This window comes from Ochlerotatus camptorhynchus, unplaced genomic scaffold (genome assembly GCF_037179485.1).
Source record: "Ochlerotatus camptorhynchus isolate MF236.1 unplaced genomic scaffold, CSIRO-AGI_Acam_v1.1 ptg000204l, whole genome shotgun sequence".
NCBI classification, from domain to species: Eukaryota; Metazoa; Arthropoda; class Insecta; order Diptera; family Culicidae; genus Ochlerotatus; species Ochlerotatus camptorhynchus.
This window is the reverse complement of record NW_027040694.1, coordinates 164593-192585: the sequence shown is the minus strand read 5'-3', so window position 1 is coordinate 192585 and position 27993 is coordinate 164593. Positions and strand designations below refer to the sequence as shown.

At 43.4% G+C, this 27993-nt stretch overlaps 1 protein-coding gene across 2 annotated transcripts in view; it reads right to left on the bottom strand.

Moving 5' to 3' along the window:
- Positions 1-270: 270 nt before the first annotated feature.
- IA-2 (tyrosine phosphatase IA-2) overlaps positions 271-27993 on the bottom strand; it is a 126061-nt gene continuing 98338 nt past the window's right edge. The window contains exons 3-10 of one of the 2 annotated variants that reach the window (XM_065224072.1): positions 12300-12353; positions 10581-11961; positions 10435-10518; positions 10129-10373; positions 9797-10052; positions 4322-4598; positions 3840-4258; positions 271-3775 (exon numbers count right to left, since the gene is read on the bottom strand). In XM_065224072.1, the coding sequence (XP_065080144.1) occupies positions 3352-3775; positions 3840-4258; positions 4322-4598; positions 9797-10052; positions 10129-10373; positions 10435-10518; positions 10581-11961; positions 12300-12353 (3140 nt within the window). In that variant the 3' untranslated portion in view covers positions 271-3351. The remainder of the gene's footprint in view (positions 3776-3839; positions 4259-4321; positions 4599-9796; positions 10053-10128; positions 10374-10434; positions 10519-10580; positions 11962-12299; positions 12354-27993) is intronic. The other variant, XM_065224073.1, reaches the window with a different exon arrangement.

Sequence of the window (27993 nt, the reverse complement as noted above, 5' to 3'; positions counted from 1 at the left end):
TTTATCTTCTCTGGTGATTAGTGTTTGGTTGGAAACATTGTATTTTTTTTAAAGAGTGTGGTATCCACGCGATAAATATGTATGTATATGAATGATTTCTCCATGTGCATGTCGTTCGATTCCGTTTTCCGTTAGTTTTTCTATCATTTATCCTTTGTTGCGTTGCCATTGGTTGTCGTCGGTTTTGTTTCGTTTCATTGTTGATGGTTTCACTGAGATGTGAGTGTTGAAAATATGTTGTGGGGGGGACTGAATGTTTAAAAAACGTAATTTAAGTGTTTCTCTTTTCGTGTTCTTTATTCATTGTTCGAATCGTTAAGATTTTGAATTTTATCATCTGAATGCTACATAAAGTTCGTACTGATTCCAATTTTTACAAGCACATTTTTGCACACTTATCCGTTCGAGACTAGCTGATATACACTTTGCTTCGGCGTCGGCACTGCGCTTCTTCTGCTGTTTTTCCGATAAGATTATTATGCTCTATTGTGTGTGGACATTTATACACAAGAATATATGAATATTTATCTTTGCTTTCCGCGTCTACCGCAGAATATATAATGTCTATAAGTTTTTTTTTGTTCTTTGTCCTAAAGGATTAGGTTGTATTTGTTTGAATTTTGTTCAACACCTTCAATGCTTCTCTTCTCACAACAAACCGCACTGACGGCCCGGGAGGGATGCCAGCAATCGAATGTGCACGTTTGACAGCTTCGGTTGCCGTTGCTGCCCGCGCCATCAGTGCGATATTCTACCTAAACAACAAATGTTTCTCCGTCAACTGATTGTGATAAGTTGCTAAGATTAAACAATGATTAATGTATAATAATAAGCCCCATTTTGTGATTCTGTATTGTTTTAAGGATAACTTTGTATATACTCGTTTTCTTTTCTTTTGTTTATGTATATGACTCTCTGTATTGTATATATATATATATGTAATACGTCTACAACGTTAGGAATAAGGAATTAAAAAGTTTGATGCATCATTTAGTTTTAAAAACTTTATGACATTGAATATTTTGTAAGGTTCCTTCCTTATAGTGTTTGTCGGATAGGTTAGATCTGCTTCTTTGTGAAGTTTTTGCTCCAGAAGAATCAAAGGACAGATATTTTTCCAAAACAAATTCAATTGTTAAAGTATCGGCTCCCGGAACCAGAAGTAGTGGGACAAAAGTCTAGTAGCAAAAATCAAACTGGTGTAGTAAAAAGTATATATAGACATCAGTCTCTGCATAACTCGTTTGACAGTTCAAATGTAAATAAATAGTTGCCTCGATTGGATGTTTGTCATTCTTTTCTTTTAATATTCAATAATCAAGTCTAGCTCCTGCTGCGTCTCTCGCTCAACCGGACGAGCGGGAGGCAAATTTTGTCGCCAGCGTAGGTTTGTTCAATGGGGAAAAAATGGTATCTATGCTTTCGGTATGGCCCCCGAAATTAGAAAATGTAAACAAACAGGGAGGAATACGGCGAAAATTTGCCTCCACTCGCGGTGAACGTCGTTTATTCTTTGAAAGGGAAAACAGCTAAAAAGTTCTTTTGTTTTTTTTTATGATTTCTCCTGTCAACGAACCTAAACTGGCTGGATAGTTTAGAGTACGTTGACAGGAACGGGTGAGCCAATATATATTTGTTTATGTTTGTGTGCATGTTTACATTATACTTTTTTGTTTGTTAGCGATATTCAATAATTCATAAATACACCTTGCTGTTGGAGACGTGCGAAAATGTACCATTTGCTGTATGTTTACGGTGTCTTACAAGTCTAGATTTTTTTTTCTGTTTGCCTTTAGGTATAATATTTAGGAAATGCGTGAAGAGCCATTTCTATACTTTTAAAAGCTACTTAATGCTACCATGTTCATCATTTTCATCGAACAATCGCATGATTTTTGCCGTGACTAGTACTCAAAATAAGTGTCCGTGTGAAGTCTTCTCTTTTCCTTACGTTGTCAAATCCAATAAGGAATCAAAAAATATATATTTTCAAATCTTCCACTTGACTCTGCCCGGAGGGCTCTCCAGTCCAAAGTGCCAAAATGTCCCCCTATTAATCTATCTAATAGCTGCACCAACGTTAATTCAACTAATATGCCACCAGATGGCACTCTGTACTCGTTTGTTTATGTATTTGTTTGCTTGCGCTGTTTTCTCATAGCCTGCTAGGTGTGTGTGTTTTGGATGATGTGTACCGGTTGCATCTGATCTGTCATTCGAGCGATTGATTTTCTACAAACTTCATAACGTCAACTTACTTTCTGCTGCTCCTTCGTCCGCTCCACGCTTCAAAATATATACTTTTCAATTCGGTTATCTTCATTTCTAACGTCGATTAAAATTCATCTTTGTCTTAAAAAAGTTTCTCTTTAGAGGTACATATGTGAACTTGGTATGTGGTTAGATGTCAGAGTTGTGTTGTTTGCGCTATTTGTTTATATGTATGAGTTTTTGTTTGTTTGTTGTGTTTGCTGTTATTACTGTCTCGTATGATAGTTTATAGAAATAATTCAATAATGATATCTTATTTTGTTTCCATTCGTCTACTCATATTTGTCTACACACACACGTTTTACGATTGGTTGTTTTTGTTTTGTTTTTCAGGGCGGTCGGATCATCCCCGGATCGCACGTCCAACCGTCCGCGTGCGCTGGCTGGCGGCGGATCTTGATCGGAACGGTTGACGGCCTCATGTGATGTTGAGTAAGTTGTTTGTTTATTTTTTTATATATAAATGTTTCCCAATAGATGCTTGAAAAAACTTTGAATACTGAGCGGCGGGCTTTTCCTGGAAACTGAGCGAGGAAAAGCACGCCCCTTTTCATTGAAATTTGTGTTTTTTTAGTGTAGGATGCGTTGTCAATTCATTTCCTATTACTAGTCAGCAAAATTGACAGATAATAATTATTTTTTTCAAGATTTTTTTTTGGTTCCATTACTCTTATAAGGATCGATTAAATAACGGTTATGTCATATAATTTGTTTTGGTTTTCATCTTGTGTCATTCAAAATTCCCTAAGACGTTTGCATTGGTTTTCCAGTATCGTGTGATTCAGGTTCTGTCAAATCAAATTGCACTCAAACAATTTCATTTATAAACAAAAACAATTGTGCTAAGGCAAAATACTTTGATCATGAAAGCAATGAATTCGAACTAAAATTCAATCGTCAAATGATCAAACGCAAACCGTAAGATACTTCTTCTCTTTGAGCAACGTGTTTTTGGGGGGCAAAAACCGAACCTCAAACAACGGAAAAATTTCATAGATCATCCACATTTCATCCTAACCTCTAAAACAAACGAAAATATAAAAAACCTTAAAAACTCCCTGCTCTGACTTCATCTATTGTTTACTTTTCCGCCGGTTTGCTGTCCTTTTTCTTTGCCTCTGTGTCCTCCGGTTCCTTAGCACCACTTGGCGCCGCTACCGTTGCCGTGGCCGCTTGGTCCTTTTCCCCCGCCGCTGTCGTCGCCGCTGCCGTCGTTGTTGCCGCCGTCGTTGTCGTCGTCGTCGTCGTCGTCGTCGTTGGATCGCTGGGTCGCTTCTCGCCACTGGCATTGGAATTCTGCGGCAAAGCCTTCAGTATTGCATGAACCTCCTCGGCAACGGCCATCAACACAAACTCAAACTGCTGCCTCGTGGCCACCAGGCCCGCCCGTTGATCACGCAAGTGCTCCAACGTGGCCGCTATGTCGATCTCCCGGGCGCCCTTGTTCATCCGGCCGAGCACCAGATCCAGCAGGATGTATGCTCCCGTGCGACCGGATCCATTACTACGCACAAATAAGCACATTAGAGCATTCAAGCTTTCGCACAACCCAAAACCCATGAACTAACCTGCTGTGAACGACGATCGGGCACGATCGTCCCCGGTAGGACTTGTTCACCTTCCGCCGGAAGTCCAGCAGTGCCTTGGCCGAGGTTGGTACTCCACCCTGAGGCCACGACAGGAAGTGGAACTGCGTCACGGTTCGAGTCTCACCGGTCCGGAGGTTCTTCAGATAGAACGATCGCACCAGGTAATCGTCGCACCAGATGTGTTCGCTGACCAGATGGACCTCGTAGATGTGGTACACCTCGGCTCCTTCCTCTGGCCAGTAGCGAGCACATGCCGCTTCGCCGTTCTCCTGCAGTCGACAGAGAGCCACCAACACGACGGCTCCCTGTTCCCACACCATCTGCCAGAAGTGTGCCAGCGTGGACTGCATCGGACCCTGGGCCGCTACGTATGCCGGTGCCCGAGGATCATGATCCGTCTGAAAGGGAAAGAACTGTATCATTCTAGGGACCCCTCTCCGTCCCCGTCGGATTCGACTTACAATCGTTGAAGCGTTGATGTAGTCCATTCCTTCCGCGTTGGCCAGATGGTTCAGCACCACTCGCGAGTGGTCGTACGGCAGCGGAGCTCCCGGCCGATTCAACGGAGCACACTGAGTCTGCAGAGCCGCATCGCGAGCGCTCGGTTCCGCTTCGTACCGGCACAGTGCTTCCCACTCGCGCTGAAGTCTTCCCTTGTTCCTCAGATGGTCCTCCATGTACGACAGAACCATATGGCCGGTAGAGATGTCCATGTTCGTTAGCGCGGGTTCCTCGCTCCTGGAAAGGGTTGCAAGCGTTTCAATCAGTGCTGGAGGTTAGCTGGAAAATTGTTTTGTAAACAGGGGATTTCTACCGGGTCTACCCCGTTTGGCATAATGGTCATTTGTCAAAATAGTCGTTTAGTACTTAATACGCTTGGTAAGCTAATATGGTGCTTGAAGCTGTTAACCGATCAGTCGATTGTAATGACATTTCCGGCGTGATTTGAGATTTGGGCGTAATTGCTTTTGTTAACAAATATATCAATTACTGATTTCTCGCGAATAAATGCTCAATCTCATAAACAAACTATACCCAATGATAGAGGAATCATTATTTGTGTTCGAGATTGAGCTTTTATTCGCAAGAAATCGGTGAGTGACGTGTTTGTTTACAAATGCAATTACGCCCAAATCACACCGGGTTTTTGAAAAAATAAATAAACATAATGATTTTGAAAATCCGTTCCTTTGCAACAATCCAAATATATACTGCGCGACATTGGGGATGAATCGATTATATTAATAAACTGATTTTGAGCAGAATATTTCCCAGAATGACTGCCACCACCGGCAAAAAGAGATGATCGCCGATTTGCTCATGTACATTCGATGTGTGGAAACAGTTCTATCGATTGTACCGCACTCAAGTCGTTATCTGAAGAGAGGCATCTCTCTCCAACTGGGGACTTTGGTAAAGAGAGATGATTAACCCGATTCGTACCTTCCTCAAAGTTGCCCTTGCTCGTTTTCTACTATCTATGTACAATTTTTACACTGCCGTATTTTAACGTAACTATCAATTCTATACTTTCATCTCCTCATCTATCGTATAAAATTACCACTTTAAGTCTTTTATTAGACACTTAGCATCTTCAAATATGTTTAACGATTAACGATTCACGCATGAAGTAATACAAACAAAATAGTTAAAGTACTAAAAAACAACTTTCTTACGGCATTGTGCGAAACGATTGTTATGACCAACGACTTTATGCCAAACGGCTGTAACGTATGCATTAAAAAAATGGACTGATTTTAGCGATTTTTCTTGCGATTACCCTTCCACCTGCCGGTGAATCCACCTATGCATCGGCAATCATAGCAACCCTGTTGTGTACAGAAAAAAAAAAATGACAGTTGATTTGCAGCAGCCATGGCGAAAACAGTCAAGCAACTACGCTCGATGGTTTGTTCGTACTGCAAGCTCCAGCCCGGAGCGTAGAAGTTGGACATCCGTTTCCACCGGATATAGCCGATCCGGCATTTACAACATCCTCTCCCTTCTGGAAAAAGGCGAGAGCTTCGAACGGAAGCCTGGTTTCGGACACCCGACGGTGCTGCGTGACCTTAAAGTGCAGCAGATGCTGAAGAGGAAGACCTAGGGCAAAGTGGCCTCATCGTTCCGCGCCTTGGGCTGGCCAAACGGTGAATAAGTACCGGAAGCGTCCGTCGAGGCCGGCCATGTCTGAGCAGCAGGCAATCACCCAGAAAAAGCGACTGAAGGTGCTGGTGAAAAACATCTTTCCGGCGAAGCGCGACACCGTGGTCGTAATGGATGACGAGACCTACTTGTCGCTGGACGGCAATGACTGGCAGGGGACCGTATACTTTTCGTCCCCCTCCAAGGAGGTAAACGATGACGTCAAATATATCTCCCACGCCAAGTTCTCGAAGAAGGTCCTTCTGTGGCTGACGATCAGCGAGAAGGGAATGTCCAAGCCACATTCCTTAGGGGATTGCGGTGAACGGGGAGCGATACAGTACGAAGTGCCTGCCGGAAGTTACCGCCTTCATCAAGAAGTATCACGCGAAGGAGTATGTGGTATTTTGGCTGGACCTGGCTCAGTCCATTATGCCAAGAGAGCACTAAAGGAGATGGTCCGGCTGAAGATAAACCTTGTGCCTAAGACCGTCAACCCTCCCAACGTTCCCCAGCTGCAACCGATAAAAACTTGTTGGGCGAACCTCAAATGGAGGATCTATTCCAATAATTTTGTGGCCAAAGCAGAGCAGCAGCTGATCGCCAAGGCCACGAAAGAGCTGAAGAACATGCCGATATCCATCTTTTCATCGACTAAGGTTCCGGTCAACTACTGATAGGCCGCCCAGCAGTACGTCGAAGCATTTTTGTAGAAGGCTTAGCAAACGTAGGATTTAAGGAAAATTTGTTCCATTGGATTACCTTTTGTTTTTTTTTCATCGCCTTCCGAATTAAGTCCATTTTTTAAAATGCATAAGTTATGTCAAACGACTGTATGTCAAATGCATTATGCCAAGCGAAGCAGTAACTTTCTGCCAAATTTTCTGGAGAAATCGTTACCATAAGGTCTGAATCAAGTCTAATCAAGGTTCAAAACTTCAAGAAACTGTCAGAATGCCGAAAGAGGACTGAGTTCTAAGATCCAAAAAATGCAAATTCTAGGACTTTCTTCCATCCCAGAATGTCGTAGAGAAGCCTGAGATATGTACGTCTATCACACTTTGGAAGGACTTCTAAAAAATGTCAAATGGTAGCCTAGAGAGATTTTACGAGAAGCTCAGAAAATTCTGTGGAACATTTCGGAAAAAATCCCTGAAATTCAGAGCACTTCTTTGGGTAGTGTTCCATATGCTCAATGAATTACAGAGGCGTGTCCATAAACTACATAGTTAGTTTTTGAGAGATAGACTCCCCTCTCCTCCGTGGACTATCTTCTTCGTCAATATTGCATGCAAATTTCGAGGTACACGTGAGGCCAACTTAGTTCCAGTCTAGAATTCCTTTGGGTTTTAAAATTTATCGATTTCCCTGGACATTTTGCTTGCTACAAAACACATAAGTCTGTGCATCGGTTAGCACAGAAAGCTCTCAATGAATAACTGTGGACGTGCTTCGGGAATACTTAATTTAGAGCAGGCAAAACAAAACGTCAAAAGTCAGGAAAAAGTAGAAGGCACTCGTGAATTCGTTAAAGAAAATCCAGTGGAAACTCGAAGCAACTTCAAATAAAAGCTCCCTCAAAAGTTGCTAGGAGCTTCTAGGTGGAAATTCTGGAAACATTAGCATATCAATAACAGTGGAAGTGCTTCATTTCCGCACAAAGTGTGGATTTCCGGATAAACTGACGCGATTAGTCAAGGTGACGATGGATCGAGTGATGTGCGTTGTTGGAGTATCGGGGACACTATCGAGTCCCTATGAATCTCGAAGGAGGTTACGGTAAGGTGATGAACTTTCGTGCCTTCTATTCAACATCGCGTTAGAAGGTGTGATCAGAAGAGCTGGGATAGACACGAGTGGCACGATCTTCAGGAAGCCCATCCAGCTTCTTGGTTTCGCCGATGACATTGACATCATGGCACGGAACTTTGAGACGATGGCGGAAACGTACATCAGACTGAAGGCTGAAGCTAGGTGGATTGGACTTGCCATCAACGCATCAAAGACAAAATACATAAAAGGAAGAGGTTCTAGGGAAGACAATGTTAGCCTCCCACCCCGAGTTCAGATTGACGGTGACGAAATCGAGGTGGTCGATGAGTTCATGTATTTGGGAGCACTGGTGACCGCCGAAAATGATACCAGCAGAGAAATTCAAAGACGCATTATGGCAGGGAATCGTGCCTACTTTGGACTCCGGAGGACGGTCCGGTTGAATAAACTGGTCCTCTACGGCCACGAGACCTGGACTATGCTGTGAAGGACCAACGCACCCTTGGTGTTTTCGAACGGAAGGTGTTGCGTACCATCTACGGTGGAGTGCAGATGGATGACGGAACGTGGTGGAGGCGAATGAACCACGAATTGCACCAGCTGCTGGGAGAACCATCCACATTGCAAAAATTGGGTGACTACGGTGGGCTGGGCACGTCGTAAGAATGCCGCACGACGACCCAGTGAAAATGGTTCCAGAAAGCGACCCAACAGGAACAAGAAGAAGAGATGCACAGCGGACAAGGTGGATCGACCAAGTAGAAGGTGACCTGCGGATCCTTCGCAGACTACGAGACTGGCGAAGTGTGGCCATGGATCGAGTTGAGTGGAGACGACTTCTTCGGACAGCAGAGGACAACAAGGCCTTAGCCTGATTGGTAAGGTAAGGTAAGGAAGTGCTTCAAGAACACCAAATTAAGAACAGTCATAACAAAGCGTCAAAAACGAGGAATTCGTTAAAGAAAATCCAGTGAAAACATGAAGAAACTATCAAGAAATGCTCCAACAAAAGTTCCTACAAACTTCTTAGAGGAAATTCTGGAAACATCTAGGAAGAATCCCGAATTAGTTTTAGAAGCAAATTTTGGGAAGTCTCATTGTAAATCTCGTTAGGCAAAATAACAATTCAAGTTTAATTAAGGCACACACCAAAAAATTATGAATTTTAAGGGTGATGTAAATATCCATGCATGCTAAAATTGAAGCATGTAAACTTCCTTTTAACGTAAACTAGCAACTTGCAAGAAATATTGCTTACAAAGATGGATGGTTGCATACAATATTTAGAATATTTCATTAAATGACTCATAAATTTACACGATCTGTAATGTGAATTTGTATGATATGTGACGCTCCATTTATGTGCATCATAGTAACAGAAATTTACACTACTTTTTCGAACTGTGCAGAGAAGCTTTGGAAATCTTAGAGAAGGTCAAACACTCTCAGAGGAGCTGGAGGAACCCTCAAACAAATTTATGGATGTTCAAAGAAATTCAGGAGAACTTGAAGCTAGATGCTCAGAGAACTTGAGAGTTTTGAAAAACTTTCAGAAATTTCAGAGAACTTAATTCAGGAAACCTCAGGATAATTTTGAAAATCTCACTTACTATCACCTAAGAACGGTTCAGAAGTCTATTGGAGTTTTTAAACGCTATGAACGGGCCCTTTTAAAAGGTCAAATAGAATTTTGCTACATGTCATATGAGATTTAAACGAGAAGTTCGAGAAGTAGATTTTTCTTCGTGAAGAAGTTCATATAGAAACTCCTAAGGGTAATGTTCAAAACATACAATAAATCTGGGAAAAGCAATACATTAAAGGAATGGGAAAAACGCGACGAAACGGGATTTTTAATTTTTTCTGCATTTCGCATGAATAACATGCAGTCATTCCATAGCAAAACAATATAGTGGTTATCAGAATTTCGTGAAAACTGGTAGTTTCCTTAATGCATCATGGTCTTCCTCCTTCATTTGTAAACAAGAAAATTTCCCGGCATAACTCCAACCCAAACCTACCAAGAAGACGTACTGGACCGGGACGACGGTGGCCGCTCGGCTTCCTTCGCGAGCGAAGTTATGCGTCCACCCGGGGATTCGGTGCTTCCGGTCTTGCCGGCCATCCTGGCCCGGCACAGATCCTGGTAGTCCTTGCTGCAGCTGTCCGCCCCGGAGAGCCCGGCCTGCAGTCCACCTAGTTTGTCCTTCTTTTTATCGTGCTTCTTGATAAGAAATAAGGTAATCACGATCACGATGATTGCCGCGGCACCAGCTCCTGAAAGGGAAGAACGTCCCACACTTTACCAATCGATCGATTCGCATATGATCGCTGCAATCGCACGCGAGCTCACCTGCAAACATAAATGCCATCACGTGCGTTACATCGGGACCCTCCTCGATGCGCCGTTCCGACGAAACTCCATCTGCGCTGTCCTTGGTCTTGTCTCCGACTCCGGCCAGGGTCACCAGGACTCCGTACCGTCGCTGTAGATTGTTCTTGACGCGTGTGTCGTTGTTGATCTGCTTCGCAATGTCCGCGGCGGTCTTCTTCTCCGGGTTGGTCTCGACGCGAAACGTCACCTCGCGACGGTCAACCCTGAAAGAGGTGCGAAAAAGTTGTAGGTGGGACATATAGGGTCGCTCTTAACGTTACTCACCTTGGATGCGTGAAATATCCCTGCATGTGCAAAACTTCAGCCAACGCAGTCACAATCCGTGCTCCATCCTTCCAGTTGTCGATCCTGTAAACGAAATAATACTCATTCAAATCTTCTAACACCTTCTAAAATTGACCAAAACTTACGGATTCTTCAGAATGACATACGCGTACTCCGTGTCAACCGAATGTGGTGCATGGTCGTCGTCCATGTGCAGGTGCAGTTCCTTCTTGGATTTGGGCTTTTTGGCGTTTACGTCGTCGGCCGAATCGCTGGGTAGTGCCTCCTTGGGTAGTTCGTTCGGTGTTTGTGACGATGGAGGCGGAGCGGCCGGTGGTCCTGGTTTCTTCACGTCCAACCGCTCGTGGCGGGTAAATCCGAGGATATTGTCCAGCAAGGCCCGTGCTTCCGTTTTACCCTTGTTGGTACCGGCCTTGGGAACGTACACGAAACCTCCTTCGGTGTAGAGGCCAGCTTCCGAGGGAGCATACTGGGCATCTTCTCGGAATGTATCCGGGATTTCGTTCAGATCGTTCAGATGGTGATGCGGCTTCTTGTTGTAGAACTTGTCCAGCTTGGAAACGTCCTTTTCGTGCGCTACGCTGTTCACATTTTCCGGGGCAAAGTTGGAGATCTTCGGGATGTGATGCTTGTTGGCGTATTCGCGGAACGAGGAGGCTTTCTGATTGATAAAGGTGTAGTCCGGTGTGTCTATGGGAGTCAGATTTTCGACTAGCTTCTTCAGTGCCTTCTCTTCGTCGACATCGGCTTTCTGATCGTTGAAGATGTAATGATCACGTTTCTCGTTGTACGAAACCTCCGGCTTGATGCGCACGTTGAACCGTTCGATTTCGTTCGGGGCTTGATCATCCAGGTAATCGCTCACGTCCGGACTGGGGTAGATTTGAGGGCCTGGGTATCTGAATTCGAACTGTTCAACAAGTCGTCGGAGCGCGGCACGATTCCGGTCATCATGGTGCCGATTTCTTCCCGACTCTTCCGGTATACGGTCGATGATTGGTATTGGGATGGGTTCCATGGTTTCCACGATTGGTACAGGACGAATTTTCGGATACAGGGGATTTACTGGCTCGGAGAAGATTTCACGTCCTGGAGAGGATTTTTTGGTAGGTTTCCTGGCCGACACGAAGAAGCGTTTGTCGTTTATCGTGGAACGGGGGTTAGGAACTTGGGATTTCTTCAGGGGCGGATAGTACACCTCGTCGGCGTACTCATCATTGGGAGGGGTAAACCGAACAAAGGCCAGAGGGCTTTGCGGGTCAAGAACTTCCGGATCGGGTGCCAGATTTGCGCAGAGACTGCGTGGAATCTCGGAATTGGTTCGCATCGCGAAAAGGGCTCCCTGCATGCGACACTGGGTAAAGGGGTGTTCCCATCCCAGGCCGGCTCCCTGCAAATCCTCCAGCATGACCGCCAAAAACCGAGACTGTTCCTCGTCCAAAGCTTCCCGAAAGAGCTCCTCCGGTTCCAGCCCATACTGCGGGAGACATTTTCCGAATGAGAAATCTGCGAAAACAATGTAATAGGTTACAATCGAGTTACTCATTAGCGGCCAGGTTGGTTTCGTTATCAATTAAATAGAAACGATACGTCGTTGGATGGTCGGCACAGCAGCCGACGGGCAGGAAAATTACCAATTAGGAAAGTTTCTACTACGGACTTTGCGCACAGCGGAAAAATGTAATTTCCTGCAAAGGCATGATCCACGGCCATTGAAATTGTGTGTTTGTGTGTGATGCTATGAAAATGTAAATTCATCACGTACAACAAATGAAATAAAGTTCCATCAAGCTGTGTGCCGTGACGGATCCGTAATTTGTAATGCAAAGCAATGTAACACCTACCATCGTAGCACCATTCCAGATGTTCGATGCATAGCGTCTCGGCGAAAAGGCAACCTGTAGGATGAAAAGAAGAAGGCATTCGTATCAATTGTGTTGTAGTACCCATTTATTCAATGCGAGATCGATTTTATGCTTCAACGGTATTAATTATAACTTTTCTGAGGTGGAAAGCTTCGTGGATGGGGGTGGGCGTATGTCACGCATTCAAATAACTTATGTCAATGCTAACGATGACACGGATACGAAGTGGGAATATTCTTTCACAAACAGTTTGAACAATTATGTGCATGATGGAAACTGATCGTTAGCCAAACAAAGCCACTGATGCAAGTGGCTGATCTAAGATGCTGCTATCAACTGAATCAATATTAAATGTGGGTCAATCCGCGCCAAGTGAGCGAGACAAATTGCAAAAGTGTATTAACCTCTGTCGATTTTGACCAAATTTAGAAAAGCAGATTATTTAAACCAAATTTTAATTTTTTTTAGATTTTTGAGCTGATCGGGAGCATTGTATACTTTTCGAGATTTTAAATAAAATACTACTTTCATTTGAAAATATCTGCGGATCAAATAAAGCATTAGTTACTGCTTCATTAGAAAATTAACTAAGATTTTTAACTAAGTCTGGAAAGATTTTTCTGAACAGTGTTGCCAAATATTTTTAATTTATATTAAGTTTCTCAGAATTAGTGTATTTTAAATTGACATTTGACGAAACCATCGTGTTACCCATTCTTTTTCACATAAGAAACACTTAACAATTGAAAGTAATTTGCGTAGTTCCTGAGATGTTACGGTTTGAATCAACAAAAGCAAAAAATATGAAATACAATACAAAGATAAGTTTTTTTTACAGTGTTGTCAAATTTAAGTGTAATTTAGCGACTGATAACTTTAGATGTGCTTGTCAAATTTAAGTGTAATTAAACGACTGATAACTTTAGATGTGCTTTTTTAAGTGGATGCAACTAAATATACAGGGTGTTTGATTCCGGCTTCTATATTGGATAGAGCACCCAAAGTTTTGAAAAAATCCTCATGAAACATAGGGTTGAAAATAACTCCTAAGTTTCAACATTCTATGTTTCTTTCCATAGCCAACTTTAATTAGCTATATTTTTTTCAATATTAATCTTCAGAAGTTTTGGCCTAGATTTAGTACTAAGCAGCAGGACAAATCAGCTAAAATCACTGTTAGGATCATCAAAAGATTCAATAAATATCTTACTCTACATTGGTCCGATGAAAAGGACTTTGGAAACAAGGTTTCAGGAACACATCGCAGAGGTAACAAAGGCTAACAAAGAGATGGATGAACGAATTTAAATCCAAGGTTGCAGAACATATCTTTAAAAAGGGGCACAATTTGACAAAGGATAACATTAATATCCTGCGGAGTGTATCTTCGCCTTGAAAACTAGACGTAGCAGAAAGTTTAGAAATATTTAAACATAATCCATCAGCATTGCTTAAGGGGAGGTTTACTTGGATTTTTTAAAAAAAATGATTTTTTTTGCATAAAATGAAAGCTACAAGTGTGTAGAATATGTGGCCAAAAGGATTTTACGATCCGAAACTATTTAGCGAGTTATGGCGCTTTGAGTGAACCTTTGTCATGCGCGCTGAGGGACGCACCAAAAACTTTAAACGCGTTTTTCTCGAAACCATATTTTTTATAACAACTTAGAGCATAGGGCTTGAACAAATGATCCGATTTACAATCGGAAAATTGCGCTTTGAAGGATACTATTTTTTGTATGGCTTATACCTAAAATGAAAAAAAAATTGTTAGTTACTATTTTTTAAGCAAGGTCAAAGTGAGAAAAAAAGGGGTAAAAAAAGCACTAAATTTTCAAATGTCCATAATTTGGTCAATTTTTGTCGGATTTTGTTCTAGTTAGGTATAAGCCATAGGGAATATTATCAACTTTAACCACAATAAAAAAAAAACTTCATTTCAGTTCACCAGAGGGTGTGCACTCGAAGTTCTGCAGCAAAACCTGACTGACACTCCCCCCCGCGAGCCGCCATTTTGTTTTTTGCCTTCAAAAATTTCCAAGTATTCAGGAATAGTGGACAAATATAATTATCGAAACCGGAAGTTCGTATGTCTTTTCATTCTCCTGAAAAAAAAAATCCAAAGTTCAACTGTTTTTCAGCCAAATCCAAGTAAACCTCCCCTTAATAGAGATCAAGGAAACGGATACTCGAGACTCTTTAGCATGCTACCTAAAACCGCACATCGTAGCATGCATCTAACTGTTGGAGACTAAATTTAGGTACCTGTTTAGGTAAATTGTGACATGGCAGTGGATACCTGATGATTTTTAGTACCTATTGATTAGTATTTAACTCGTAGATAAAAGATGGATTCTTCAGTGGTGTTGAGTACTTGGCACTGATGAAGTCTGCAAGTAGTAGACGAAATACGCGTATCTGTCAAAAGATAAGCAATTATAACGGAATTTAAAGGAATTAAACTAGGATTGGGCGACCTTCAGAGAAAGATCGATCTTGACGGATCGATCTTATATTTGGCTCTAAAATCGATCCACGATCGTTACAAAAGAATCGATCTTATGACCATTATGACGTTTATAACTCGCACACTTTAGTATTGCTATTTTTTCAAGTGCTTAGTTTGCTATCCTCACTTTCGCTCTAGCCAAAAGTATTGGTTTGTTATTGTTATCCTCACTTTCGGACCATCAATAATCTTGTTTACGTGGTACCCCAAGAAATTATATCCTTTATAATATTCAATTAAATGTTGTCGTGACGGTAAGGAGCAATCAGCACAGGAGGGATGTAGTTAAAATCGTCAAATGTTGTGTTCGTTTAATTTACCACGCAGTATGGGGTGAGGTCCAAGCGCAACAACAGCGGAAACGGAATGGCAGCGGCAGCGGAAAAGCCCGATCTGAGTAAGCCTACTTTTCGGAATGAAAACTAGTTAGAACAAAATCGACTTCGGTTAGGCACCTTGATGTTATTTTTGACAACTGTCAAACTTTCCGTTTCCGTTCCGCTTCCACCCACATTGCGTTTGGGCCTTGACTCGTTAAGATCGAAAAGGTCGGAAGAAGGGATCGATTTTTTCGATCTTTTCGTGGACAAAGAATCGATCCGAAAAATCGGAAATCGGAATGAAAAAGATCGATTTTCCAAAGATCGATCCAAGATCGCCCAATCCTAAATTAAACTAACCCACTCAAAGCTCTTAAAGGGATCCCGTTAAGAGGTTCGACAAATTTAAGGGATTTAATATTAATCTGTTTTTTTTTTATACCAAATGAAAAATGCAAGTCTTATCTATAAAAGCTTCTTTAAGAGGAACTCGATTAAGGTTAATTGCGATACATCAAAATTTAAAAGTATGTTTAGAGTATAAAAAAAAACTTGTAAAATTGCGTACATTTCAGTGTTTAAAGTTGAAATTTTTAATTACTGGTAATTTATTTGATCTTCAAAACATTATTCATGCAGTTCCCTAGAATGCCATCCGATGAGCCAGTAGCAACGAAAACTCGGATTGGTTGGGTGGTATTCGGACGGAACCGAGGTCCCAACGAACGTACATCTCGCCGCATTATTCACATGTGTAGCCAACCCTGTGATCAGCTACTTCACGACCTAGTGAAAGATGTTTTTCGGGTCGAAGGCGCGGGAGTATCCTCGCCAAACGCTTTGGATTCTGCTGACGACCGACGCGCTCGAAGAATTCTAGAAGCCACTACAGTTCGTACTCCCAGTGGACGGTTCCAGACGGGGCTCTTATGGAAATATGACCAAGTAGAGTTCCCCAACAGCAGACTACACTGTCTGGAGAAGCGTTTGCTGAAATCTCTAGAGCTGTATTCTGAGGTCAAGCAGCAGATCGTGGCATATCAAGCGAAAGGCTACGCCCATATAGCAACGGATCCGAAGCAAGTGTGGTACTTGCCCTTAGGGGTCGTCGTTAACCCGAAGAAGTCGGGAAAGGTGCGCGTAGTTTGGGATGCAGCTTCGAAGGTTCAAGGTGTGTCCCTCAATTCCGTTCTTTTAAAAGGACCGGATCTGCTTACTCCACTTCCGGCGGTACTCAGTCGATATCGGCAAAGACAGGTTGCCATCAGTGGAAATATACGGGAGGCGTTCCACCAGATCTTGCTCCGTGTTCACTACAGTTTGTTAACAATTTGAATGCGGATGAACTGGCAGAGGAGTTCCCGAAAGCAGCTGAGGCGGTGAAGGAAAACCACTACGTCGACGATTATTTAGACAGCGTAGATACAGTCGACGAAGCGGTACAGTTGGTGGATGAAGTAAGGACGATTCACGCTAAGGGAGGATTCGAGATTCGACATTGGTTGTCGAATTTGTCAGATGTCATCGATAGAATCAGCGCATGCAGCGAAGGAATAAGCAAACGTTTCGTGATGGATAAATGTAGCAGTACAGAGCGTGTATTAGGCATGGCGTGGCAACCGGCGGAGGATGTCTTCTCATTTTCAATCCAGTTGCGCGAAAACCTCCAGCCTTTGATGACTGGTGATACAATTCCGACAAAACGGGAAGCCCTGAGTCTTGTGATGAGCGTCTTCGAACCACTGGGATTGCTGGCTGTTGTTCTCGTTCATGGAAAGGTGTTACTTCAAGATCTATGGAGAGCCGGTGTAGACTGGGATGAATTCATCCCGGCAGACACGTTCGGTCGTTGGAAAACATGGATCCAGATTTTGCGGCAGTTCAATGAGGTGAAGATCCCCCGTTGCTACTTTCCCGGCTACGGGCCTCAGGCGTACGATTCTCTGGAGTTGCATATCTTTGTCGACGCTAGCGAAGCAGCTTATGCAGCCTGCGCGTACTTTCGAGTGTTAGACCATGGGATCGTTCGCTGTTGCCTAGTTTCTGCGAAAACGAAAGGCGCCCCTCTCAAACCGTTATCTATCCCCCGGTTGGAGCTACAAGCCGCTGTTATGGGAGCACGCCTGTTGAAAACCGTTATTTTTAACCATACACTGAAGATTCACCGCAAAGTACTCTGGAGCGATTCCACGACAGTTCTGTTTTGGCTGGGATCCGATCCACGGCGCCGTACACAGCGTGTGGCATTTAGAGTCGGTAAAATCCTGGAAACTACGGACATCAAGGACTGGAGATGGGTTCCGACGAAGTGTACCGTTGCAGATGACGCTACAAAGTGGGGTATTGGATCTAATATTGAAGCCAATAGCCGCTGGTTCAAAGGGCCCGGTTTTCTCTATGAGAATGAAGACTACTGGCCCTAACGTGAGCTTCCGTTGGCTGATCCTCCGTTGGAGCTGCGGCCGACGAATGTGCAGATCCATGTAGAAGTGGAACAAGTGATTGACTTTAAGCGTTTCTCAAAATGGGAACGGTTATTACGAGCGATCGCATTCGTGGGCCGATTTTACAAGAATTGCCTTAGCAAAACTCGGAATGAACCGACTTGTTCTACATCAACGTTAAGTCGCGAGGAGCTGAGGAATGCAGAATTCACTGTTTGGAGACTGGTTCAGCTGGATGCATATCCGGAGGAGTTTACGATGTTGCTGAGAAACCAAAAGAAGCGTCCAGATCATCAGCAAACGATCAAGAAAAGCAGCCGTCTTTATGGAAAATCTCCAGTTATTGGCGAAGGTGGACTGATCCGTATGGAACGACGCATGGGCGAAGCTGATTGGATTTCCGACGACGTTAAATTTCCGGTGATTCTGCCGAAAGCGAACTATGTGACCTTCCTGCTAGCTGACTGGTATCATCGCACATACAGACATGCCAAATGGAGAAACTGTGGTGAACGAGATCGTACAGAAGTATTCCATTTAGGCCTTGAGAATGCTTGTACGGAACGTAAGCACTCACTGCAATTGGTGTAGAGTCTATAAGACGAAACCTCAAACACCACGGATGGGACCCCTACCTGCTATACGATTAACCCCTTACGTTCGGCCGTTCTCTTTCGTTGGGTTGGACTACTTCGGCCCGATTACGGTGAGGATAGGTCGCAGTAATGCTAAGCGATGGATAGCACTCTTTACGTGTTTGTCAGTTCGTGCGATCTACCTGGAGGTAGCATCGAGTCTCTCCACCGAGTCCTGCAAGATGGCCATCCGGCGATTCATTGCGCGTAGGGGAGCTCCACTAGAAATATATACGAACCAAGGAACAAACTTTGAAGGTGCAAGTCGGGAACTTCAGAAAGAGATCTGCGCCATCAACAACTCCCTCGCCGAAACCTTCACTAATGCTAAGACGCAGTGGAAGTTTAACCCTCCATATGCCCCGCACATGGGAGGCGCCTGGGAAAGCCTTGTACGCTCCGTGAAAGTCGCTCTAAGAAATTTACCAGTATGCAGGAATCCTGACCAAGAAACTTTGTCGACGGTGATGGCGGAGACAGAAATCATGGTGAACACTCGCCCGCTAACGTACATGCCACCGGAGAGTTCGGAGCAGGAAGCGTTGACTCCAAACCACTTCTTACTTCTGAGCTCTTCCGGTGTAAGTCAACCAGTAGCGCTTCCGCAACGCTCCAACAGGAATCTGGCACGTGCGATGTTAGACCGCTTCTGGGCACGGTGGGTAAGAGTATTTACCGGTCATCTCGAGGCAAACCAAGTGGTTCAGCGAAGCCAGGGCACTGCGAGTTGGCGATTTGGTAGTCATTGTGCAGGAAAACGTGAGAAACAGTTGGACAAGAGGAAAGGTGGTACGAGTTTACCCTGGACCGGACGGACGTGTTCGTAAAGCAGACGTTCAAACCTCTACTGGCATTAGTCAACGACCGGCGACTCGGATTGCTGTGTTATATGTACAAAGGCCTGATTAGGGTATAGCAGAAAGAACTTCGTGCAATACGGGTGGGGGCGTGTTGGCAACACGGGCCAGCACTTTCCCGCAGGGATCAATGCGACCAAAGTGACATTCCTTGACAATGACATGGTAGGGTAACGATAGAACTTTCGGACTTTCCTACAGCCATACTCAACCACAGTACAACGAGTTCGCTGTAGGAAAGTCCGAAACATCTCCGCTCCCGTAACAATTTCTAAATATAATTAATAATCACACCATATAAAAGATATTCGATAACCGTAGGTAGTATTTTGGAAAATAGGCTTTTTTCAACAATTCATAACTTTTTTTGTTTATGAATTTCCCAGCAACTACACATTGTCAGTGAGTAGCACTTTATCTAAACTACAAATATAAAAAAATATGTAATTTGATTACTTTTATTTTTTTATATTTTTGATTTTTTTTGTAAATAATAAAATAATTTTTTAAAGTGTATATTTTTTCTTGAAAGGTACAATACGAGTCCGCAACTTCGCGCAAGACACCATCTCGATCAAACAAATCGTTTATGAGATATATGTTTTTCTATTGGTGTGTTTCATTTTTGCGTAAGCCCTTTTCAAGTGTTAATCGTGTACAAAACTAGGGAACTAGATATGTAAAATATCATGTTGTACAATAACACACAGCTGTGTAAAATAACAAGTAATTCTAAAAACATCGATCCGAAACGATTTGCGAATCTGTGTGGAACTGCCCTACTACTACCTAAAGCTACAACACATTTAAACAGCATCTCTAAGTGCTCAATAGTACCTGCCAATTTTCTATCTTGTTCGATTTTTATTCCTCTTCGATCCTTGTTTGGACCCTACCCGAGGTTATCCTGCTTGGACATCGACTTGGAAATTTCCTCCTCGATCCTTCGGATTCTTATAGTAATCTGCTTGGAAGTCAATTTGGAGAAACGTTTTACTGCCGCCATGGCGCCTAAACGCAAAAGAAAACGGCAGTCTCTTGATCCCCCTTCTGATGAAATTTATTTGAGCAATCGATTTGATATGCTCACGGGTGATGAGAATGATCCATCATCCTGGAAAAAAATCCAGTAAACTTTCCTGGCTTAATGCAAAGAAGAAAAAGGTCCCCCTTATTGTGATAACCACTTCCGATTTCCATGCTCTTCGCACGGAACTTTTGAACTTCGTGAAATTTAAGTTTTCACTTTTCAGGTTAATGCCATGGCTGTAATCTTGGACGGATTCAAACGTCTTCTCAAGTATCTTACTGAGAAACAACACAAATTTTACACTTACGACATCAACACTGCACGTCGCACCCCGAACAAAACCTCTAAAAATCATGTTTTTATATTTTTTTCTAGGTTTCCTACACATTGAACAACGTTTTTTTTCCAAATTTCATGATTATTGGATACGATTTCGATCTACCATTTAAGGCTCACTTAAAATACCTGATACGAACTCAATTTTAACCCAATTTGATCACAACAGGTTTCATTTTGAAAGGGAGTTAAAACATATTATTCCTATGTAAATAAGCTTGTTCAGGTTGCTCTAAACTATATAAAAAGCTTTATGATATATGTTAAGTCGTTTGAAAAATGAAGCTCTCCTGATGGGGAGTTTTGCAGGCCACGAACAGTTCAATGAAAAGGGTCAACAGATGAGGTTGTTTTTGAGTTTATACTCCATGGCTGTTCGATCAACACAGCACAGCTTCAAGTGGACGTGGGGTAATGGATTTTCCAGAAGTCAGGTTGATCATTTACTTACTCATCTCAATTTCAAACTATATTTGAGAAAGATGTGCTGTGTTCGACCAGGTACAGTTTCAACTGATCATCAGCTATTAATTCGTGATATAATCGAGACTCGTACTAATGCAACCACTCCTGATGACTGAGGGACTATATCATTCAAGGCATCCAGCATGCCTAGGAAGAACCTAAATGTAGCACTTTTGAAGAATACAGGTGTTCAGAAGAAATTTCATGAAATATTGGGTCTGCAAGAGGTAGCCATTTCATCACAGAACAGCTTGGAAGATAATTGGCATTTTTTAAAGGAGAAGATACAAGGCATATGCTGTATTGGCAAAAACGTCACCCATTCCACCGGATAGAGTCTGCCGATTGGCCTTTGCCAAGGTTAAGAAACTCTTGTTCTGGGCAAATCGATCTTTTAATCCAAAATGGACTTATAAGCTCGCTGAGGCAAATGAAGAGTATAGAAAAATTTTGAGAATCTTTGAAGAGAAAGAGATCGAGATGTTCTTTCGAGACCTTAACCAGTACCCAGCCGGAGAAAGGATCAATCGCACTTTCAGGTATCTTAAAAGCTTCAATAAGTAAAACAAACCTCGGTCGAATAGGGTTCGTTTGGATGAGTGGATACTTATTAGCTCTGGTCCCTCAATGATTCCTGGAAATCTGCCTGAAGATTCTACAAGTGTCGTTCCTAACCCTCCTATCTTGAGTGAGGTGCACCAGATCATCAACAGCATGAAGAACGGGAAGTCTCCTGGAATAGATGGTCTCTATTCCGAATTTTTCAAATACCGCGATGACCGAACGATATAAGAGCTCCACAGCCTTCTAGTGAGAGTTTAGAACGTGTGGAAGAGAGTTCTGGTAGTTCCAATACCAAAGGTTAGGAACGCTAAATCGGTGGATGAGTGTATGCGTCTTGGATTCTACAGAAACTTCAAGGATCAATTGAGTCAATAGGACTTCACCAAGTTGCATTTATTCCGGAACGGCCAACAACTGATCATTTACATGTGTTGCAGAGGATTCTGCAGGAACGATGGGATGGTGGGAGACCTCTTCTATTGATGTCCCTTGACATTGATAAGGCGTTCGATCAAGTGTCTCTTGATGCACTACCTGGCATTTTAGGAGGTATGTTTTATTGATGTGAATGACGTATGCTAAATCTGATTTAACCTCTGATTTCCTCTCCTTTTTTCTCCCTTTCAAGGCAAGGGTGTTTCGGGCCTCTTCATAAATCGGATTATGGAATGTCTTAGAGATGAGCAGCAGCAAGTGTTGTGGGGAGGGCAGCTGTCGCGACCTTTCCAAGCAAGGTTGTCCGTTATCACCATTTATATTTAACTTGCTGATGGAATCTGTGCTCGGGTCAGTTGAGGATGAAATTGAGAATCTGAAACTGAATCAGTCGGAGCGTTTTACGCTTCCCATGATTTTAGCGTTTGCGGATGATCTTATAATCATTGCGGAATCGAAGGAGGGTGTTGAGAAAATTTATTCGAATCTGCAAGAATACCTGTCCTACGTCGGACTCAACCTGAATGAGAAAAATGACTACGCGCACGAGATGCCGAAATGCAGTTCGTGTCTCTAAAGCCGTTATGCAATTTCTTAAAAAGTATCAACCAGACTGGAGAATTGGGCGAATCATCTATGAAACTGTTATAGCACCTGTTATGCTGTACGGCACACAGGTTGCCGTACTAACGAAATACAGTCGAAAATCGATACGGGGATACGAACAACAAATCGTGAAAGGGATGTCCGTTCTATGTAGCAGTTCGGGTAGATCTCAACTTCCACGGTCTGTAAACCAATTGCTGCAGAAACGGCGGATCATCAAGAAGGTATGCATGTACCAGATGCGATGGTGGGGCCATGTACGGAGACGACCCTCATCTCATCCACAACGCTGTGCAGCTCGTATGAGAGCACAACATTTGCGCCGCTGCAGACCTAGTTTTACTTGGTGGGACAGTATCCATCAAACAATACAACGCTACGGCGATTTTACATACGAGCTATGGAAGGAACTAGTGATGGACAAGACAAGGAGGCATTTCACAAAAAGTTACTTGAAATCTACTATCAGGAAGAATCCGATTCCAGCGATTGGGGTATGGCCCTGAGAGATAAAAAAAAGGTTCACTGTATGTTTATTAACACTCTCCTTTTCTTTTTCAGAAACCACGCCAACCTCCGGGTAAAAAGCTCATCCGAACGTTAAGTTTTTTTTTTTAAATGCGTTTATTTTTCCAGGCTCATTTGCCGTAGCTTTGCGGAGCCGATATTCATTGTTTGGATGACAAAATTTCTTAAAACTAACGTTAGTAAAGCGGGGGCCGATTACTCGCGGCTATCTCGAGGTTAGGGGTAACAAATTGTAACAAATGGATGGCAGGGTAGGGATTGAGAACACAAGGTTTGGAGAGCAATGTGCTTTTTATCTCGAACTAAGCGACCAACTGACGAAAAAGACAAACATGGGGGTACACCGATGGGCAGCTAACAACTTGGGGGAACACAAGATGACACTAACTACTAAATCCTCAGATCGATCCGTTTTAAAAACACATAAATTAAATTAAAATATTCGAGATCTCGGCTCGCCAAGATGTCTCTAACGGGCCGCATAGGTTGTTTTCCTCGGGCCCTGAGGGATGCGGATAACTCGGATCTAGCAACACAATGTAGGGTGCATGACCAAAGCACGTGGTCGATATCGTGATAGCCACTACCACAAGCGCACAAATTGCTGCCTGCGAGCCCGATTCGGAAGAAATGCGAGTCTAACGAGTAGTGATTGGACATGAGCCTTGATATGACACGTATAAAGTCACGGCTCATGTCCAATCCTTTGAACCATGGCTTGTTCGACACCTGTGGGAGAATAGAATGTAACCATCTTCCCAGATCACTCTCATTCCATTTTTGTTGCCAGTTGGTGAGGACGTGCTGACGGGTAATTGAGAAAAATTCCGCAAAGGCGATTTGTCGATCAAAAATATCGCCTTCCATAGCGCCCACCTTAGCTAGCGAGTCCGCTTTCTCATTACCCGGAATTGAGCAATGAGATGGGACCCAAGCTAAGGTGATAGTATAGGAGCAGTTAGATAAAGTACTCAATTTTGCTCGGATTTCGGTCAGGAAATACGAGGAGTGCTTCATCGGCCTCATTGATCGAATAGCCTCCAACGAGCTAAGGCTATCAGTAAAAATAAAATAGTGATCAGATGGTAGTGAGGCAATTTGCTCTACTGCGTAAAATATGGCTGCTAGTTCCGCAACGTATACGGAACAGGGTTTTTGCAGTTGATATGAGGCGCTATGAAATTCGTTGAATACTCCAAATCCAGTGGAAGCGTTTATAGTTGACCCATCTGTGAAAAAACTCTTATTGTTACTAACATGGTGGTACTTGTTTGCAAAAATTAAGGGAACAACCATCGATCGATGGTGATCTGGTATTCCACGGATTTCTTGCAACATGGTCAGATCAAAATTTACAGAGGAACTATAAAAGTCTTGGAGGCAAACACGAGAGGAATTGAATGAAGAAGGGCCAATCTCCAGCGTCATGTACTCGTAATAGAGACTCATGAATCTTGTTTGAGGATTTCTGTCGAGCAGCTTCTCAAAGTTTTCTATTACTAATGGGTTCATTACTTCACAACGGATAAGAAACCGGAAGGACAGTTCCGCGAAACGATCTGTCAGTGGGAGAACACCCGCGAGTACTTCAAGGCTCATCGTATGCGTCGAGTGCATACAGCCAAGCGCGATTCGGAGGCAACGGTATTGAACCCGTTGCAGCTTCAGGATATGTGTTTTCGCCGCGGATTGAAAGCAGAAGCTTCCGTACTCTAGAACCGACAAGATGGTTGTTCGGTACAACCTGATCAGATCTTCCGGGTGTGCTCCCCACCAAGTTCCAGTGATTGTACGAAGAAAATTGATTCTTTGTTGGCATTTTTGTTTCACATACGCAATATGTTTTCCCCATGTGCTTTTGGAATCGAACCAGACACCTAAATACTTGAAAGATATACTTTGAGTGATTGTTCTACCCTTTAGTTGAAGCTGTAACTGTGCAGGATGATGCTTCCTAGAAAAAACAACCAACTCAGTTTTCTCCGGAGAGAATTCGATACCCAGCTTCATAGCCCAAGTAGACAAATTGTCTAAGGTATCTTGCAATGGTCCTTGCAGGTCCGGTGCACTTGGCCCTATAACGGATACAACGCCGTCATCTGCAAGCTGCCTTAGCGAGCAATTTTCATCAAGACAACCATCAATGTCTTTTACATAAAAATTATAAAGAAGGGGGCTTAAACATGAACCCTGGGGGAGACCCATGTAACTAATTCGTGAAGTTGTCGAGTTTCCATGAGAAAAGCTCATATATTTCTCAGACAACAAGTTGCTCAAATAGTTGTTCATAATTGGTGAAAGCCCACTATCGTGGAGTTTATCCGAAAGGACATCGATACAAACAGAATCAAAAGCCCCCTTAATATCCAAGAAAACTGAACCCATTTGCTGTTTTTGCGCATAGGCCAGTTGAATTTCAGTTGAAAGCAACGCAAGACAGTCGCTCGTTCCTTTGCCTCTCCGAAATCCAAATTGCGTATCTGAAAGTAAACCATTCGACTCGACCCATTTGTCTAGACGAAAAAGAATCATTTTCTCCAACAATTTCCGTATACAGGACAGCATCGCGATGGGACGGTACGAGTTATAATCCGACGCGGGTTTACCGGGTTTTCGAATGGCGATAACTCTTACTTGCCTCCAGTCATCCGGAACAATGTTGTGCTCCAGAAATTGATTGAATAAGTTCAACAAGCGTCTCTTCGCGACATCTGGGAGATTTTTAAGCAAGTTGAACTTGATTCTATCCATTCCTGGAGCTGAATTGTTACATGAAAGGAGAGCAAGTGAGAATTCCACCATCGAAAACGGGGAATCTATTTCGATATTACCCGACGGACGATCACGAACGTTGGTTTGAACCGACACCGAATCCGGGCAAACTTTCCGCGCGAAGCTGAATATCCAACTGTCCGAGTACTCCTTGTCTTCGTTAATCGGTGATGACGCGTTTCGCATTCTCCTGCCGACATTCCAGAGTGTTCTCATGGAAGTCTCTCGCGACAAACCATCGACGAACCGACGCCAGTAACCGCGTTTTTTTGCTTTAATTAAGTCCTTAAAAGTTTTCTCGAGGTCGGTGTACCGCTCGAAATCCCCGACCTTGCCGTGTTTGCGGAACCGTTTAAACGCGGCGGACTTCTCGCTGTTCGCGTCGGTGCAATCCTTATCCCACCACGGGGTGGGAGGTCGCTTGCGGACGGAAATACCCGGAACACGTTTCGTCTGTGCTCGCAGCGCAGAATCGATGATAAGACGCGCGAGAAAGGAGTACTCGTCCAGCGGAGGAAGTACGTCAACCGATTGGCTGGCATCAAGAACTGCGGTCGCGAATTTTCGCCAGTCAATGTTTTTTGTAAGATCGTACGTGATGTCGACCGAACGAGTAGAAGATGAACCATTGGTAATAGAAATTTTGATTGGCAAATGGTCACTACCGTAGGGATCTTGAATTACTTTCCACGAGCAATCCAACGATAGTGAACTCGAACAAAGTGAGAGGTCTAATCTGCTTATTTTTGCTGGAGGTTTGGCTACTCGTGTTGCTTCCCCGGTGTTCAGAATTGTCATTTTGAAGAAGTCGCACATGTCGTATATCAAGGTTGAGCGGTTGTCGTCGTACAGTTCCCCCCAGCCTGTACCGTGAGAGTTAAAATCTCCCAAGATCAACCGTGGCTCCGGCATAGTCGTGCAGATATCCGAGAAACTTTGACGAGAAATCGCAGTTCGCGGTGGAAGATATACTGAGGCAATACTGAGGCATTTACCTCGAATATTAACCTGACATGCAACAACTTCAATGCCTGTCACCGAAGGCAGATCGATTCTGTAGAAGGAATGGAGCTTGTTGATCCCCAGAAGCACCCCTCCATACGAATCTGCGCGGTCAAGGCGAATAATGTTGAAATCGTGGAAAGCAAGATCGTTGTCTGAAGAGAGCCATGTTTCACAAAGGGCAAATGCATCAGAAAGTGAGTTGTTAACTAAAAATTTAAATGTGTCAAGTTTTGGCATAAGACTTCTACAGTTCCACTGAAGAACAGAGATCATATCCCCGACCTCATTCGGAGAATTATCCATCGAAAGATATGATCGATGCAAGGAAGGACCACCTAGAAGCTAGTTGCTTCAAAAGAGTTTTCACCATTGGCAGCACTAAATTAATAATGCTCCTCGTTGAGTCAGAGACATTGAATATACTGAAGAAGCTATCCACAATACCAGAAAACGTGAACATGGGGGCATGTTCTTGCTGATTATTCAGCTGCTTTTCTGGCCGAAAAACTGGGACATCTGGGGTTTTAGATGATCCTGGAAGTGACGGAAAGTTCTTGTCATAATTACAAGGTTTAAAACCCGGTGGAATGGGTTTCGGTGTATTTCCGTTACCTCTTGAATTTTCCAAGGTGGAAGGGTGGTCCGTACGAGTGGCCTTACGAGGCTTTTCGGTGGTGTGTTGTTTTGCTCGTTTTCTCGTATTGCCTTTAAAGACAAACGGACTACCCTCACCGCCCTCTGAGTCAGAGTCTAGATCATCAACTGGCAAAATGGAGAACGTGTTACTGTTTTTTGGTGTGGTCTGAGAAGATGAAGCGGTATTCTTCAAGAGTTCTGCTAGTGTTCTCTTGGAGCGAGCTTGCAGAGACCGCTTAAGTTTTTCTCCCTGCTGTTTATACCTCGGGCAGTTAGTCAGGGTATGCAGGCTCTCCTTGCAGTACACGCATTTTGGTGGAGCACCGCAAGGGCCCTCTTGATGTTGCTCGCCACACTGATCGCAGCGTGGTTTGTTCGAGCAGTAGTCCGATGTATGACCAAGTTGTTTACATTTCGAGCAGTTCATTACCCGAGGTACAAACAGGCGTACAGGCAGCCGAACCTTGCCAATAGCGACGTAGTGAGGTAACGCTGAACCCGAAAACGTCACACGAAACGAGTTTGACAAGG